A 19,820-nucleotide genomic window follows, 5' to 3' on the forward strand; every position below is an offset into this window, starting at 1 on the left:
CTGATTAAGCACTGACATCAGCAGAAAAGCTTCTGCTCTCTAAAAGCACTGTTCACCACTGCAAAGTGCAGAGGAAAAACATTTATTTAATAAACCCATTGTGAATATATAATTTTTCCCTCCTCTTCAAAGAAATCATTCTAAAAGAAGAAACTACTGTAGTTTAAGTGTTCAACATACCTACCAAAGTAAATTTTCACAGATAAAAATCCATAAAACTGACTACCACAACGCTGATGATTTCAGGGACAAGCAGACAGAGATAATATACTTACAGGATTAATTCAGCTAACTTCAGGTATGTAAAAACAGTCCTTATACAAATATAGGTGATGCTTCTTTCACTCTACTCTCTTCCCACTGCACACGCATTAAAAAAAAAAAAAAAAAAACAAAAACCGACCAAAAAAAAAAACCCCACAGAAGGAGAGCATAAAGAGAGAACTGATTCTGTTCTATTTCTCAATATCCATGAGGTTTCATTAACCAGTTATCAAGCAAAAAGAATAGAAGGACAAAAGTTCATGAGCCAGCAGCTGGCATCACGGGCACTCTCCATAGCCGAATTCAAGAGAAATGTCAGTTAGAGTGGCAGCAGCTACAGTCAGTGCTGGAAGCTGATGCCTCTGCGGGAAGAGGATGCTGGGAGATTTTCCCAGTCTGTGCTGCAGCCCAATTCTAATCCATCACTCCTAACTGCAAGTAGAAAATGGAGATATGAGTAACGCAAAGTGATTTATATTTAAAGGCAAAAAAGGGAATTACCTCAGTATTATTTCCTGAGCATGTATTTATATGTATATAATAAGAAAAGATGTTACAAGTAAAGTCAGACAGAAAAGGTATCCTAATGCAGCTGCAGTGAAAATAGGTCAAACATACAAGAGTTGGTAGCAAATAGCACTGAAGAAAACTATCTCATCTTTAATTTTCATTATTTGACAGTACTCAAACAAATAAATATTTTTTTTCATTGACCCTTTGACATTTTTTCCCCAGAAGTCCAAATTTTTAGGTTGAGTCCCACAACCAAAATAAATTAATGGCACAGAGAGGCAGCTAATAAACAGTTATCTTCATGAATATAATGAAGATAAGCAGGAGAAAGCAGAGTCAGAATCAAAACAGCTACAGCAGAGATAGCTTCATCCCCTTGCTCTAATCTCTCCAGATGATATGGGAAAGCTCAGCAGCAGAAAAATAAACTCTCCTCCACCATTACCTTAGAAAACTATTCTTTAAAGGTGTACCACCTGGTTTAATAGTACCTATTCCCAGCTATGTTTCCTGTCTTGAACTGAGATTACTCACAAAAATGCCTCAAAGAAACACAAATGCCTTTAAACCACAATGCAGGTAACTACAGATTTACATTTACCCCTTTCAGATGGGTGCTAAGTAATAAAAGCAGTAATACTTCAAATCAATCTATTTAAATGATTGACTTTTGAAAATACAAGTAAGTATGCAACACACTAGGAAGAGCTGCACAATATTTACTAAAACACCTGAGGAAAAGAAGGTAAGACAGGCTCTGCAGGACAGAGATGGACAGCTGTATCTTACAGAGAGCAACTTTAAAATGAGGATGTTTCTACCTCTTCCCTGAAACTGAAAAGTGTTAAAGGAATTCAGAGACATCAGAGTTCTGCATTACATGATTTGGAAGCAATACTTAAGTGTATTATCACTTATTATATTAACATTATTTGGGGCAGGGAGACTCAAACCGTCAGGTGGATTTTCATGTTTGAAAAGGAGTTTTGTGCAATATAAAAACTTGCACAATGTAGCCTGAAGACTTCTATTCAAACACATAGAAAAATCTTGCACCAAAGGCAAAAGGTGTAGTTGCAATAAACATGAAAGAGTTAGTAATGATACAATTATTGCTCACTCAAACCTCCTCAAATTTAAACAATTTATAATCCAAGTTACAATCCAAGAACTGTCTGGGGTACAGAAGGATTACATTTGGCTGCTGTCAGACTACTGCTGCTCCAAAGCTTGAGACTGACCATATGAAGTAGCTATTCTGTCATATTTATGTAGCTATGAAAGTATTATTTAATAGATATAAAAATCACCTTTACTGGACTTTTTTTCCCTTGATCTTGAGGACCAAACATAATAAAACTTTCATCATTTAAATTGTCGTAGCTCTTTCTTGCCATCTGAAGACTATGTCAGAATCCAAGTTCAAACTTACAGAGACAAGCAGTGTTCTGAAAAGTTTTTGGCACCCTGAATTCAAATTCGAATTTAGGACTATTTCCTCAGATGTTCCATTTCATTCACTGACAAAATACACACATGTGCAGGTATAACTGAAATCTTAACTACACTTCTGAGATTACATGGATAACCTGCTCTAACTTCCTTAAACGCTTCTGGCCCTTAATCTATCACCCCAGTAATACCACATAGAGCTGCTTTGGTAGGATCAAGGATTAACAGTATCCAGCTTTGGGTAGGAAAAAGAGAATGCAAAAAAGGAATGATAATATAGCAATGAAATACGCCTCTTTCTGCTGATACTGATAAAGAAAATACTAAGAATTCAGTTATTCATCAGAATCACCTGCATGCTTTTCTACAGAATTTTAGCTTCCATCTTCTCAACATTTAATTTTTTTAAACATGTTTAAATGAGATCTCACCATCTTTTCAACGATGTCATAATTCTATGTCTGGTATCAGAAATTTCTGTGCAAACAATGCAACATAAGGACTACCTCTGCATATGAACTGTTTGTAGCATCGGATAAACTACTACGTTTCTTCCCAAAGACAACTACAAAGCATCTCCTATAGACATACAGAGGCAGCTACCATAATACAGTATTATTACTGTATTTATTGCCATGACTGTAAATGTTGGTTTTGATTTGTAGAAGCTTCTGATAATGGGGTGGTCACTGAAAACACCATCTTGCCTTTACCTCAAGATTGCATGGCAGGCAGTACCATGGAAAAGCGTAATATAACCTGATGGTAACTTATTCCTGTCACATACAGATGACATTTTTAGGAACAGCATGTAAAATGAGATGGGAGAAAATCCAAATATAATTAAAATTTCATGCAAGTTCATAACAAATTGAGAACTTCAGAGGAAAAAAAATTTAGAGAAATCAAAATAGCACTGACAAAGTCTATACATGCTAGGCATAATATGATGACAGTTAAAAATTGTTGAGAACTCAAACTTCTTTTAATCATCTTGTAAAAGCAAAGAAGAAATAATTTACAAAATTACACTCTGGCAACAGAAAACATGGATCTCTGCATTATACAGAAAGAAATTCTGAATAATTTGGTGAAAAAATAAGGTAGCAGAAACATATAGAGGAAAAAAAAGTCATAGAAGTTGAGATTTATTCAGTAAGATCAACACTGAAGCTCATAGTTATTCCACAGTAAGATTCTGATGAAGCATTTTTGCTTCAGCACTGATGAAGAACTACAGAACACAAATCTGTTCTGCCCATGTATGGTTTCAAACCTGTAGATGCTTGATAGGTAATAGCCTTACATTACCTTGTGAAACAAACTTGCCCAAAACTCAAGGCAATCAGATGCTCCAGTGAAAACATGGGGAAATATTTGGTTAAAAGTAGCTTTTCACCAGAACTTCTTGGCAGATGCTTCAATTTCAAGAACAGAAAGAACATTTGTCACCAAATACTCAGATCCTTTTACAACAGAATATGCAAATCTTACCCAGTGTTAACACAACCACGTAATGGCAAATTTACTTTCACATATAATCATAGAATGGATATATCAAAAGTCATCACCAAGCCAGCACTTTGAAAGCTTAGTAACCCTCTGGCACAGAAAACACAAGGTGAAATGGTGCCTTTACTTTAAGCAAAATGGCAGGCCAATCTATCGTAGTAGTCTTTCTTTGGCTATAGCATCAGTGAGTAAAGAACTGCATTTACATATAGAACACTGTTTAATCGACCCTCCCCATTTCTATAAAACAAGTGTTTTGGGCCCATTACAAAAACTGTTTTGGAGTTGCTGTGTATACCTACAGTAGCCACCACCTGCAGAAGATCATAAAGAGTCTAAATAAAAAATCTAATCCATTTAGACTACCTGAGCAAAGAGTAATTTCCTCCTGGACCTGCCCTCAGATACAACAGCCAGTACTAGAGATTTAAGGAAGGATTTTACCCTATTAAGATAAATCATTGCCCTTTTAACATCTAACCTCCACAACCTGGTATCTACTGTAAGGCAACAATATTTAAGGAATAAACCCAGTTAAAGCCAAATTAGGTTAGCAAAACCATTTCCTAGCATTTACTGGAGCCACATACAGAGCAGTATTATTCTATGTATTTGACATGAAGAGTTGTGTATGAAATACTATGGAGATGTGGTTCCCAGACATATTTTCCAAATTCTCTATACCAACAAGTTGACTTGGCAGAATTTGAACCAGCCCTGATCTCATAAGCAAATACTAAGAATCTCTGTAGACACAACTCTCTATGAAAGGTCGATTTTAGTAAAAGTCAGTTGGGTATAATGAAATTGCAATAACCCACTCAAACAAATGCCAGGTATATCATCACAGAGCTAAAACAATGCTCATTTCTTATGCGAAATAAAAGACATTGAAACATTGATACATATGAAAATTTTAAGACAAATATTATCAACAGCAGAATTAAAAAAAAATAAAATTAGACACAGCTTCCCAAAAGGTTAAACCTCTCATAATTCATTGTTTCAGTGTAGTAATGTTTCAAAATTTCTACTACTATATTATCAGTAAAAGAAACTACCATTAATTCTAGATGGGGAAAGGTCAGGCACTAGATCAGGAATAGGCTTCCTCTCAGGTAAACTTCCAGTGTCATTTGAAAAACTCCAACAAAAGAGTTTCAAGAAAGGTAAGACTGAAGGCTTCCACAAAATGTTCCAAGGCTTTTTACAGTTCTTTAGGCACTTTTTTCTCAGTCTAATGAAGTGAAGAATCCTACCCAGATATAAAAGAACACACATATTTCTGTATAATTCCTATAACTAGCAAAGTAGCTAACTGGCAAAACTCAAAGCAAGTCAGCAGCAGCAAATATTCCAGCTGAGATATCCCATTCCTATTGCTCAAAGATTCACAGACTGAATCTGCCCCTCTATTTTCAAAAGAAACAACATACACAATTGTGCCAACTACCCACTCATGTCTAATCACGCTCTTAATATTGGCAAGCTTCAATCAGCCAAATTTGACAGAGAGGCAGTGGACTCAAGAGGTATTAAAAGAAATATCTAGATAGTGCAGAAATACCTAATGCGTACTTACTGCAGGAAACGCTACAGTATAATACTTAGTTTTCTCTTTGTTGGCCTGCTGAAAAAATCAAGCTACCTCTTGACCATGCAGGAGTAACGAGGATGCAGATGCAGCTAGATGAAAGGAGAGGTAAGTAGGTCATGAGGACATGATGGTCTTGCATAATGAACGTGTGATCGAGTTTTTCCACTAACGCTGAGCTATTGTTTTTTTCATCACGCAAAATCATCTAGAGCTGTCAGTATACAACTAACAGTTATTAAATTTTCTATTTTTAATTCTTTGCAACTTCCACATTCACTGACAAATATTTCATGACATCTATCAACCTAATTACACTTTCATTTCCGAACTCCTGGGGACCTTAACTGTTCTAGAAAATGTGAGTAGCATCAACACATATAAAAATATACTTCCCTAAAACAGTGTGCATGCCATATTTTGTCGCTCTTTAAATAGCATTAATAAAAAAACATACAAATTTTTAAAAACTACTTACATGGGTATATTTTCATAGGCATCTTCAAAGTTTTCCTGCAAAATAAAAAAACACAAAACTGTTTCAATCAAAGGTACATTTATTTTGGAACTCTTTCTGTGACACAGCAGAAAGTTACCATTACCAGATAGCACTTAATTCTGCAACATACAGTAATAATCAGAATATTCAATTTGTTGACTTTTTGCAATGCTTTCAGTGCAAATTATTACTGAAACAGCAATACCCTTCCTGTGCCTACTAAATCAGACTACAGCTAAGTTAAACCAAAGACCTCTTCCTTTTCAGACTTAAAAACTTTCACCATGTACATCAAAGAAGGCAATCAATACAGACTTATGCTTCAGGAATATGTACAGCACATCTGATGTATCCAGGATGCTCTAGCTGACCAGAATATCCACAAACAAATACAGAAAGGTAGTCAACTTAGATCAGACTCCATTATACTGTTTTCTTCTGAGGAGAGCTGAACTGAGTTTCAAAAAGCTGAACAGAAACCAACGGGAACAACCTGATACCCATGTCACCCTAGACACTGATATGAGTCTTCTAATAAAGTGCTTCTCTGAAGGCTGTTTCCTCCTTGAGCCACTTCTAGAGACAAGAGAAAAAATTCAGCAAAATAAATAAAAACACACTGTCAGCTTTTTGACACAACTCCGTTTAACAGAACAAACTTGACAAGCAAAAGTCAAGGTACTTTCAACTGTCAAGTACTTGGAACGTTAACAATCAGAAGTTTACACTAAGATGTAAAACCATCTGTGATATGAACCTCTTGTCTGCTCTTACAAACCTGAAAGCAGCAGTTATGTGTAAGAATGGGAAAGAATTCGAAATCTGTCTAGATAAGGATCTGACACATGCTGTGCCTGGCTCCTACTGACTTTTGTTCCCTGCTATTCACAATGGTCTAATGCATGTCTAAACATGTAAAAGGACAAAGTGCAACCTTGGTGTTTATTTCCACATGCCAAAGCACAAGGAATAATCACAGCCTCTCAACAAATTCAAGGAACCTAAAACGAAGATCACTGAAGGCAACATCTTGTATGCTTAACAAAGCTACTCCATTCCATGCCTATTAGAGCAAAAATGTCACATTATCCTAAAGTGTAATGGAAAGGACTGCAACAAAAGTACCCAGAAAAGCTTCTCCTACATCAAATTCTGGGATTTATCATGTTCCTACCAAGATATAAAAGGTTTCAGAAGAACTCAGAACAGACTAACTTTTCTCCAGTAGTCTGTTAAAATTTACTTGTAAACTAAGCCTATTCAAGAAGAGAAAAAAAAAAAAAAAAGAGTGAGGGGTTACATAAAACACAGAATGTTGTGAACACTTCAAGCTTTATACAATATACAGACATGTACTGGTCAAGCTGTATCTTATCTACATAATATATATCAATTAGAAATAAAGTGATTGATAAAGTTACCCATTCCTCAGAGTACAGAAGCAGCCCCAAACCAAACATGGACAGACATATTCTTGCATATTTGGTTAAAGCCTAGTAAAGTTTCCATCTTCAATTGCTCATCCCAACACTGCAGCTTCCACCTGATAGAGATGAAATGCCATAACCAAGTTCCAGAGATGCCTGTTTGTTTCACTCTACAGCAAACAAGATTACTTAATTCAAGCTACACAGTTTTACTTAGTACTCATGACAAGCTGAACACAAACTCCTTCCAGCCCAAAGTTGCGTGCAACCTGATCAGCTCTTTTGTGACCTCTACACTTCAGCAGTGTTAGCATAGGAATGCAATTTCCTTTATTTACATGGCTGGACAGACTTCACAGAGAACGAGTTTAATACAGTCGTTCATTCATTTCCTTTACCAGACCTGGGTCCATCCTGCTGCAGTTCCCAAAGGTCTTACTCCAGCGTGCCCTTGTTACAACAGCCACACACATTCAGCAGAAATCTTTCAAGGAAATACAAACTGCAAAAAGGGCAACACAGACTTTTTTCTTATTTTTTCCCCCCTCAGATATTCCACTCAGAAAAAGAAACAGCCATGTTTAACAGCCACGTTTAACAGCCATGTCTCTCAGTACATAATGCCAGCTAATGCTGCTATCCAGATTTTTATTGTACCTTTTCCAGAGAAATACATCAACCCAAGAATTTTAAGAACATGATCATAACTAAAGCTGCCACTAGATGGCACTGCACAAAACGATGCAGACTTCCACAAAGTTGAGGAAAAAACATTGGCATAGGATTTGACTAAAAAAGCTGTTGTAAAATTATTTCTCTTGAATTACATTAGCTTACTTTTTTTAATTGCTGTACATTGTACAATAAAAAGTTTTCACATCTTTTCAATGTCTTATTTTCAAAATGTGAGCAGGTTTAAAAAGAATTAAGTTTACACAAAGATACTAGTGTTTTGCAAATCCAGGAAAGTCAAAACCAGACACTTATGTGGAGGCATTTACAGTGTATTAATGCAGAAAAATTGACCAGAGTTCCTCTTTAGCAATGAGAGCAGAAACCATTTGTAGATCACAATTCACCTATAAAGCCTCTTGAAAAACAACACGCAAGTGACACCCTTAAACTACCATAGGCGATTTATCAGTGACTACTTTTGTTCTAATAAAACTGGTAGAAAGTGGAAACAACTGCTTGGTTTGATTATGACAGAAATCCTAACATCAAAAGTGAACTCTCCTTTCTTCCACATTCATTGTAAGTCATTTAAGTAACTTCTAAAAGAGTTACATCCTGTAACTCTTTATAAATCACTACCTTTAGTTTAGTAATTATTTTGTCAAACTAAGTGTTTAAAAACTGGTTCTTTTCCAAGTGATGTAGGCAAACATGGACAATTTAAACTACTCCTTTGAAATCCAGATTTATGACAAGGTATGGTTACAAATTAAGTTATTATTTATAATACTATATTTATAAATATATATATATAAAAATATATAAATATATACTTATATATTTATATATAACTAGAATGAAAATATATATTCATTATTTAAATAATAAATATATATTTTTCTTATATATATTTCTATATAAATATATAAGTATATATAAATATATATAAATAATATTATATTTATAGATACTCTCAACTGATAACAACATAACTTCAGAAGACTAAGCCCAATAGTATCTACGAGCACTAGTCATGCGTGGAATTCCATACTAAATAGGGGAGGGAAATGTGGAAAAAAAAAGGGGGGGGAGGGAAGAAAGGAGAAAAAAGACATCTGATCTCAAAAATATCAACACAAGGATGCACACGGATTCAACGGGCAAATGAGACTACAAAAGACAATGGTGAAATGATACTAGCCAGAATTAAATGTGGTTGCAATACTGCATTTACTTGCTTAATCACAGCTTTATTTCATTGGGCCTAAATACAGTATAGTTTTAAGGAAAGATCTGAAGAACCATAAACTTAACTCCTCTCCCTGGAAAACCCTCATACTAAGATGCTACAAAACATGGGAATCTATGAAGAAATTTATATATTTAGTTAGCAAACACACTTTGAGATGCTTTTAGTCCTGATGGTTTTGATCAAATTTTCAGGCAAGCATGGGTACATTTAACTATTTTTGCCCTCTTGCCTTCTGTAATTCAGCCCTATACCACCCCTTCCCCTTAAAAAAAAACCCATGCTAGGTGTAAACAATGCACAGCAAACCCAGCCTCTGTCAACAGCCATGCTGCCCTGCATACTTCATGCCTGTACCTGCCTGAGGGCAGCACAGCTCCCAGTCTGGAAGTCAGTGGCTGGATTCTACATTAAGAGAAAGAGGCTTCTCTGAGAGGTCTAAAATTTCTCAACCTAACAGGAAACGAAACACACCTTGCACTGCATTTACACAACAATTACCATTCTGTACAGGGGCTCACCTCACAGGAATTTAGGGATTTTAAACAAAATGTATCTGACAAGCTCAGAAGCACCCTTCTGAAATTAGGGGACATGGACCCTATTTCCTCTGGCTAAATCTGTCCAGACCCACGCAAAGAGCAATAGTATATCCACTGCACACAGGAGTATGGACTAAATCTCCTTTTCCTTGTTAATACTGAGTACAGGAAAAAAAAGTGTTACTATGGGAAGAGAATGGGGGAGGTATAAGAAGAAATTGATTTACAATACTCATACTTTGGACTAAGACTATGAAAGAGAAGCCTTCCATAAATTCTTAATTTCTACAACTGAACTGATTTCCAGACAGTTTCTGTTAATCAGCAGTCACCACAGTTATTACCAAATGGGACAGAATAGTTAAAAAAATAAACAAAATCAAAGTACATAACCCTTCCCCCCCTTTCCTGTTATGCAACTTAATAAATCCTAATTTTTCCTCAGCCAGGACTACATTTAAACTTATTCACACAAACTGGTGGCTAAAAATTCCAGACTCACAGGAGTGACAATTTACAATTACTGGGCATTTAACTCTTACTGCATATTACAGCAATATGCAAGCTCCTAAGAATATTAGTTAAGGATACGACAGAACAACATGCCATCTCTCCCCTTAGCTGACTTGGCTGAATTGAGAACTACCAACAGAAGCTGGAAAAACTCCAGATTACACAGCAGTGAAATCAGCAAAACCCCCAGATGAGGAGCTACATGTGGGCATGTCTGACTCCAAGTTCACGGTCAGTTAGTTATCTACTCGAGCATTTTGCATTTGTATTATAAAAATACTGAGTTTTTCTTAGTCTTTCAAGTAGATTCTGAAAGTTTAGCTGAAGAATTGCTAGAGTAGCCCATAGATACCATCACAGCAAGCAAAAACTGGAAGATGCTGGTTTCTGCAAACTGGTTAACATGACACCAATCTCAGAGGAGGATAAATAATGCAAAACAAAAAACTCAAAACAAAAACCACAGCCAGAAAAAAAAATCCACAGATTTTATATTTAATTAATACATAATTAGAGCAAAGTTTACGTAGTTTGGGGGGGGGGGAAGTTATTTCAGAAGAGTAAAAAGCTCTCCTGGTTGAAGGAACTATAGACAAACACTTTGGATTTGACAAGCCGTTTTTTTTACATGCTACGCTGATATAGTTTTTAGGAGGTATCCAAAAAAACATACATTATGTTAAAAATTAGCTAAGCAAGCAAGAGAAAAAGCAGTTGTTAGCGGAAGACAGTAACTGAACTTTTCCTAACAAAATTTCTCCAAGGCTTCCTTCTATTCAATGCAGTTTTTTTAATGGAAAGTAACAATCCTAAGGCAGACCAAAAGGTCATTTTGACAAGAAATTATATATTAATTCCTGTAAACTTTCATACTTTGCTAGCATTTAGCTTTCTTGAATGCTGACAAATACATAAGACAACAGAAAAGAGCCCATGAAAATAGTTCAAGGGGCTTGTAAGAGCTACTTGAAAGTTCAATCTTTTTGATCCACCAACTGCAGGAAAGCAAAAGTGCTTACTATCTCTGGCTCATATAAACAGACTCACAGAAACAAAATCAGTGCCAGGCAAGACCTCTTTGGTTTCTTGTAAATATTCTTTTCATCATTTCCTTTTTTCTGCTGCATCAAATTCACATTCAGGCAGAGGGCTAACTACTGGAGCACACCAGCAAGAATAACCACGGACACTATCTTTCGTATCTCCAAATTAAAAGTCTGAAAAGCACACAACATTACAGTTCTGCTAAGCACAAATTACTAGGTTTAACAGCCAGCTTTTGTTTCACAAAGAGCCATTATCTGTAGTTCTGACATTAGTCTAGGTAGAGTTTGTTCAAATCAACGCATGGGCTATGACTTGAGCCAAAGATGCTTTTCTGCAAGTGAATTTACTGTCTGAATCCCTTTCATAGAATCAAACCAATAATGCATATATAAATTAATTTTAAAGTAGTTTTTGAATACTGCTCTTTCCCAGCAAAAGTATGCTTATTTTCCCTGTAACATCTTTTTCACAGATTACATGGATTTATCTTGTTGCTTCAACCAACATCTCCACATTGTCTGTCCCACCGCCTCCACTGAAGCATCAAATATCAGAAATTACTAATTCGCAAAAAAAGAATGATGGAGATGAGCAACAGTGAAAGCTCACTGGTTCAAAGTTCACTTTGTAAAAATTCACCCTGTAAAAATTCACCTTGTAATACTGCTCAGTTAAAAAAAAAAATACCTCCAGCTAAGAAAAATGGGTGTTTTTTTATTTGTCTGCAGCAAGAGAAGTAAGGTAATATGTCTACAGAAATCTACACATTTCAGATAGAACCTACACAAACTAAAGAAAGAAAAGCAATTCTGAGAACCTATGAAACATAATCTATTATGGGACACCTTTCCTGCATACTAACAATCAGATGATCATGTCACTTAAGGACAGAATTCAACTGTTGCTTAAATGGGCAGTGGCATGAGAAAACATTACCTAGGACTGCATATTTTTCCAGGTGTTAAAAGTAATACTCAGCATAACAAGAGGGCCCAGAAGCTAATGTGTCAGTTATCTTGAGCTAATCCATAAAGCACTGAAGTAAAGAATTAGTATTTTGATGAACCAAATAATATTCAGTTTTCTTTTTATTTTAAAATATTGCTGCTTTTTGCTTCCTGACACTCAGAACTGAGAGTACTTTGCGCTATAAAGAGCTTAAAAATTGCAACTTCTTAGCTACAACTTCATTAAACTTGACATAGTCATTTCTTATAGAAAAGATCACTTTAGAAACTAGCAGAGAAGACAAGTAACCTCAGAATAAAACTACATCTTAATGTTTATTGTCAAAAAAAACCAAATGTATGAGGTGTTTTGGTGCTGTCTTGGCGGAGAAACAACTTAGGGAGTACAGAGAGGAGAAAACATCCCCAACCCTCCTCTGCCACCTACACAGGCTTGATTTCTTCCTGTGACACTAGATCCTGGTATTAACGATTTGTAGCTTAGGAACAGAAACATACGAAAAATACTTAGTTCAAAGGGAAAGGAGATGATGCAGCTGTTACGAAAGAGGAAAATGATTTCCCCTTCCCAAACAGAAATAACCTTGAGGCAGCAAGAATGAAATTGAAATGCACAAGTTCTGTTTTACTCGGTACAACCCCTTTTTATATGAAAACTAAAAAATTAAATTCCTTTCTCTTAAGGAAAAAAAATATTCATATTATTTAAAACTTATTGGTTTGAACTATAAATATAACCCATCTACTTTTTAAGAACTGTTCTCCATAATGTTTGCATAAAGTATCAGTGTTTTTCCAGACAGCTGAGTAGACTGATGGCTGTTCTGAAGGAGCTGTGTTCTGCTAGATGTTTTCCACTGCAGACTGAGAACCTCAGCTGTTAGATGCCAAAGATCAAGCTCAGTAGTTCAGACTTACTTATTTGATCTCATGCACGCATGTGACATTTGAGATCTTTATTAATGTGGCTAATTTGGTTGAGGGTCATGCTTTAGCTAACAAAACAAAAAAGCCCACCCGCCAGAAAGAAAACAGGAGCTGGTAAGGCAGAACCCAGCTTTATTATAAATTTGGTTGACTAAAGAATTGCTGAACAGTTCGCAATAACAACTTCAGTGTCATTTAGCTCAAAAGTTAGATGTCAGTAACCATAAGAACAAAGGTTTCTCCATTACAGTTTGGAAAGCAATGGCCTTTTGATACAACGGGTCACCCCCAAAATTACCAGAACACATATGAAAATTAAGTCTTAAGAAATCCAACCTCGATTTTTTACAGAGAACGGACATCTGCAGTGAAAGTGTCTGCCAAAATTAGGTGCAGCTAATAAACATGTTTCAACAAATAGCCAATTCCTACTTCAGCCTTCAGCTGCATGCAAGCTGGACAACTCTTTGTCCTGGGTTTAGCAGTGGCAGTCATTTTTCTCTTTCTTGGTAGCTGGTGCAGTGCTGTGTTTTGACTTTCAGCTGGGAACAGAGCTGAAAAACAATGATGTTTTGGTTTGGCCAAGGACTTTGTGGGCCTCATGCTCTGCCAGGGAGGGGGGGAAGCTGGGAGGAAGGTGACAGGACACCTGACCCAAACTGACCAAAGAAGTATTCCATACCACAGCATGTCATGCCCAGGAGGTAACTGGGAGTTAGCCGGAAGGGCAGGTGGACTGCAGGGTTGGAGGAGGTATCGGTCGGTGCTTGATCGGGCTGGGGGGGCAAGTTACTGGTCGCCTGGTGATGGGGTGTTGTATCCTCTTCTCTTGTTATTTCCTTTATCATTACTATTACTGGTGGCAGCAGTAGCGATTTGTGTTATACCTTAGTTACTAAACTGTTCTTATCTCAACCCATGGGAGTTGCATTCTTTCTGATTCTCCTCTCCATCCCTCCAGGAGTAGTGGGAGGGCAAGAAAGGGGGGGGAGTGAGTGAGTGAAAGCTGTCTGCTTCGGGTTAAAACACGACACTCTTAAACAGCCTACTAGACACACTGTCCTGGGTTCAGCAGTATCAGTCATTTTTCTCCTTCTTAGTAGCTGGTGCAGTGCTCTGGTTTTGATTTTTGGCCTGGGAAGAGCACTGATAACACCGATGTTTTTAGTTGTTGCTCAATAATGTTTAGTCTCACCGAGGACTTTGTGAGCCTCATGGTCTGCCAGGGAGTAGAGGAAGCCAGAAGGAAGCAGAGACAGGACACCTGACCCAAACTAGCCAAAGAGGTATTCCATACCACAGCACATCATGCCCAGGATGTAACTGAGAGCTACCCGGAAGGGCTAGTTCACTGCAGGGTTGGAGGAGATACCGGTCAGTGCTCGGTCAGGCAGGGTGGGGCAAGTTATCTGTCGGCAGGTGGTGAGGTGTTGTATTCTCTTCCCTTGTTATTTCCCTTATCACTACTATTATTGGTGGTAGCAGCAGTGGTTTCTGTTATACCTTAGTTACTGGGCTGTTCTTATCCCAACCCGTGGGAGTTGCATTCTTTTGATTCTCCTCGCCATCTCTTCAGGAGCAGGGGAAGGGCAAGAAGGGGGGGAGTGGGAGAGAAACTGTGTGGCTGACTTATGGCTGACTGGGTTTAAACCACAACACATGCTCTATGAACCAGGGCAGAACTGAGAAAGAACATCAACTGGAGGGATTACATTCGGTTCTGTCAGTCACTGTTGTCAGACAGGCTACATACAAGAAGCAGCAACGAAGTAATGGCTTTTATGAACCTGTTTCTAAATACAGGGCACATAGCAGTCACAATTTAGTAAACTGGCATCAGTCCTGCTTGTTCTGAACACAAGTGGCTGCGCTTCTGCTGTTTTAGATGCCTCTACCTCATGACTGAAAAGTGGAAATAAGCAGATTCAGTTACATGCTCAACAAGTAAGGGACTACAACATACTTCACTTTAATTGACATGCAAATGCCTGGTGTCAACAGTTATTCATGTTCAGATTTATATCCAACATTCTGCATGCAAAAGCAAGTGTACAGTTTCAATTAAGTTGGCTGAATACCAAGCTGGTTTCCTTTATTGTTTATACTAGCACTTTCCTGCTATATCTTTGACCTGCTGCTGGTTTTGCACGAAGAGCACTTCTAAGAGGCAGAGGAATAGAGCAGCACCATAGAACTTGATTGTTACAATAAAGCTCTTTATTTTTACATTAGTTGACCATCTTTCCTGTCTATTTCACACATATGTTCCCAGTCACCTCTGAGTCCAAAGGAATGTCATGTTGGTATATGTATTTTTTTGTGAGTGGCACCAGGAAAAACAAACAAAAAAACCAAACAACAACAGCAAAAAACCAGAACAAACAAACAAACAAGCAAACACCAAAAAGCCACACACACACCAAAACGAAGAAATCACACAGTCGAGTTCAAAGTCCAGTACAAATGCAGTAAACTGGTCACTCAAAATCTCTGCATTTCGTGGGACAAAACTGATCGCCAAGCAATTCTGAAGTGAAAGGCAAATACAAACAGATGATCCTTGGCTGATGCATCTTCCTTTTCATACTGTAGGAAGAGTGATTTGAGAAGAATGTGAGGGCAACTAAGACCAAGGAAGTTGAGGCTACACAACTGTATTCTTCTCAAAACAAATGCTACAAAAAGGAAGGCACAGTAAGCTTGTCCTCTCCAGCCATAAGAAAGATTACTCAATTATTTTTGAAGCACACATGCCTCCGAGTCTTGCAAAAACTTTGTGTCAAGCTCATTAGTTTTTACAAAAACTTCACTGCCATCATTCAGTCATTTCACAGAAATTACATAAGCCCATTAAAATCAAAAGGAACTTTACTATGCTATTTATTATGTCTATAAAGTTGGTGAAACCCTTTTTACATGTCTATAGACCTAATTCTTCCGACACATGAGCATAACCAGTCTGTTATCTTCCAAGACACTGGACACAGCATGGATGAAGGGGAAAATGGAAGATCCAGGAAACTACAGACCAGTCAGTATCACTTCTGTGTCTGCAAAATCTTGGAGTAGATTCTCCTGGAAGGAATGCTAAGGCACATGAAAAACAAGAAGGTGCTTGGAGACAGCCAGCATGGCTTCACTAAGGGGAAGTCCTGCCTGACCAATTTGGTGGGTTCTATGGTAGGGCTACAGAACTGATGGACAGCGGTAGAGCAGTTGATGTCATCTACCTGGACTTGTGCAAAGTGTTCAACACTGTCCCACACAACATTCTTGTCTCTAAATTGGAGAGACATCAATTTGATGGATGGACCATTCGGTGGATAAAGAACTGGCTGGATGGCCACATGCAAAGACTTGTTGTCAACGGCCATCTGGAGATAGTAATGAGTGGTGAACCTCAGGGATCGGTGTTGGGACCAATCTTGTTCAACATCTTTGTAATAAACGGCAATCGCTTGATCACATTGATCATCTCTGCGTTGTCCGTGACTCCCGCGTCAACAATATCCCACTTTATACAAGGAGGCTTTCTAAAGATCTCATTTACATGCAACTTCAATTGTCGTACTTCCACAGATTTCCTCACCTCATTCTCAAAAAACTCTGCTTTGTGTTAAAAAAAAAAAAAACACACCAAAAAAACCCCACCAAACACACACACAAAAAAACCCTAACAACAAAGCAACAGAGAAGCGCACACAGATTGTCCAACCAGGAAAATATGAACCACAATACTACAATTTGTGTAAAAAAGGGCTGCATGATTAGCACAAGGACTATTGCTAGAGCATTCACATACTTCAGAGGCAGGTTCTATTACTGTTGCTGTAGAAATAACTATGCTAGACTATAATAAAAGAAGTATTTGTGGTTGAGATTCTAAAGCATTTACCAAATTTCCAAGCCGTTTTCCAGCAAAGCTCTGTAATAATACAACAGTTACCAAGCTTAGATGAGGTCTCCAATTCCACAATAAAGTTAATATTAAGCATAAGTAGCTTTCAGCATAAAGCAACAAAACTGCAGTTCCAGTCTCTCTCACCCCACAACATAGCTTCTTGTCACACAATGTACCATGTCATGACAAAAAAATTACACAACAAAATCACTACACACAAAAAAACCCTCAAAGTTCACAGAATTTTGTCTTTTTTTTTTTTTTAAGAAGAATCTCACCATATAAGGATGAATCAAACATAAGGACTTAGTGTAAATCTAGCTGCAATTACAAACTGAGAGTCAGTCTTGACTCAGCATTAAGAATGAAATAGACATAGTGATGACTACTTCCCAGTAAAGGAAAAGGGGTGAGATATAAACAACTAAGAGGAAGAGCACACTGTTGTCCTGAACTTTACTAGGCAACTTCAAATAAAGGTCCTCCATGCTCACTGCTTCCATTTATTTCTAAAGCTATGAAAAAAAACCCTGAGTATGCAACAGGTTCACCACACACTTACTGCAGACTTACCTACACATAAACATCACCTCTTACAAATTACACTTCCCCTAGAGGGATGTTTTAACAGCATTTCAGGATGCTTACCAATTAGAATGGAACCAACAATCCTAAATAAGCCTCATTACAGAGGCATCACCTTGGAACTGCTGATACTAATACTTTGCAGAGGTGACCCCAAGCTGGAGAACAAAACATGTTTACCTCATATTAAAGATTATTTAGTGCCAATTTTGCCTGTAACTAATAAAAAAGGAATATTAATATTAATATCTTGAGTATTAACTTCCCTGTCTCCCTCAGGTTAAATATCTTCTTGACTACATAACTGATTACTCATTTGTACAGAATGCAGCATCAGCTGCTGCATATTTAGCACCACAAAGTTCTGGCTTATAGTTAAAAGTGATTCAAGCAATTTTTCTGAAGTTGTCATTTCCTTTAAAACAGATCTTGCTGCAGTAACAGTAATTCCTACAACTCTGTTTATGATAATGTTGTTCTCATTACAGTATTTGAAAGTCTCTATGGATATCTTCTGATCCATCAGCAGTATTATCTGCTTCATTCATCAGTAATATCAGAACAGCAGAGCTTTAGAAGCCAATGTTACCTAAAGTTAGAAGTGTCTGTAATACAAGTTTAAAGCAACAGCTTTTGTCCAGAGCACAGCTTGTTCCCCCAGTGCAGGACAAACACAGGCCACCTTCCACTTATCCTAAAAACAACCAGATTTTTTAATTAACAGAAAAGCATCTTCTACAGCACACAGCAACTTAACTTCATTATTAATATAAAATTAGCTAATTAATAATTGATTTATACATGTCTTCTAAACGGTTTGTTGTCTTTACAACAGAAAGAAAGCAAGACAGACAAACACCTAACATAGAAGTATAGTCTCACATTCAGACCATGTGTCTCATTAAATTACACTAAGCAGAATTAGATCTTGTCTTAACCACGCAGTAAGCTAAAGTGCTAGTTCCTCCTAGGCTACCTACAGGCAAGCACAAACAGAACACATTTTCATCTGAAGTTATGAGGATAATCCTTACAGAAAGAAAAAAAATACATCACAAGTAACACACTCTCAAATTTCATTAACATAAAATAAGAGTTAACCTATTAATGCCCATCTTAAGTTTTGTTAATGTATCAAGTATCTATGCCTTTTCTTCTTCAGTCAAGACACCCCCTACAAGATTCTTCACCCAATCTATCCCCAAGCAGAGCACAATATTTCCTCAGGCGTTGCAGGGCAGCTGCAGGATCCAGAAAGAAAGACACCAAACAGATTACACAGGTGCACTGAAAGCAGTATGCATTTCCCCACACAGAAGTCCTAACATTTATTTACTCACCGAAGCTTGTTAGAAATGTACGTTTCCCCACCACCTTCCCCAGACACACACTCCCTGTACAGCTTACTGATGTCATGAGGAATTTATAGCCTTTGGAAGTTCTAGCTGGAGTGTAATAACAAGGACATGGGCAATACACAGTTGTTAACAGATTTGTCACTTCTCTCCGAAGGGTCACCTTACCACAAACATAAGGTTACAGTATGTCAATACCTCTAGGCAATTACTCATGCACACACACTCCCTCCTCCTCCTCCTGCAAAGGGTTATAGCCCACTTTTTGGAGCTTTGCATTGTGTACTCACGGGCAATCAGAGCACCAGTTCCTTTACACCAAGCCCACATTATAGTAAGCCTCTGATGTACTGGCTGTCATGACGCTGTTCAAGGTGAAATCCCACATGACTGCACCATCCAATCTCAAGCACTGAACCCCTGACACCACTTCCTCTCGTCAGTACCCAGACAGACAAAACCAGAAAAGCCAAACGCGTTACACAAGGCACAGAGTACTTTTAACTATGGAAGGAGAAGTATCAGCCAATTATTCCAGCCTGCCAAGGAACTATTTATGTCACAACTGATCTCTGCCCATTCCTGACTTCCATATCCATTTTCACTGTAGCCCAATGTGGTTATATACTAGAAAGCTTTTTAATTTGTGGAGGCTCTTGCAATGGTTTTTGATATCTTTCTGTAATATCACCTTTATTACTTCTTCAGATTGTGAAGAAAAAAAACACCCAAAATGTTACAAAGGGTGAGGTTTCAATGTAAGACAGATACAATTTAGGCCAATTTCTGCAACTATT

The 19,820-nt window shown here is 37.5% G+C and overlaps 1 protein-coding gene across 2 annotated transcripts in view; it reads right to left on the minus strand.

Annotated features, from left to right (window-relative positions):
- Window positions 1-19,373, minus strand: part of TTC39B (tetratricopeptide repeat domain 39B) — a 61,131-nt gene extending 41,758 nt beyond the window's left edge. The window contains exons 1-2 of one of the 2 annotated variants that reach the window (XM_061353845.1): window positions 19,314-19,373; window positions 5,814-5,848 (exon numbers count right to left, since the gene is read on the minus strand). In XM_061353845.1, the coding sequence (XP_061209829.1) occupies window positions 5,814-5,815 (2 nt within the window). In that variant the 5' untranslated portion in view covers window positions 5,816-5,848; window positions 19,314-19,373. Of the gene's footprint in view, window positions 1-275; window positions 617-5,813; window positions 5,849-19,313 lie in introns of those variants that run through there. The other variant, XM_061353846.1, reaches the window with a different exon arrangement.
- Between the last annotated feature and the right edge of the window lie 447 nt (window positions 19,374-19,820).

The sequence above is a fragment of the Neopsephotus bourkii genome, unplaced genomic scaffold (genome assembly GCF_033783945.1).
Source record: "Neopsephotus bourkii isolate Nb327-2 ecotype Australia unplaced genomic scaffold, CSIRO-AGI_Nbou_v1 NB_704, whole genome shotgun sequence".
In the NCBI taxonomy this organism is placed as follows: Eukaryota; Metazoa; Chordata; class Aves; order Psittaciformes; family Psittacidae; genus Neopsephotus; species Neopsephotus bourkii.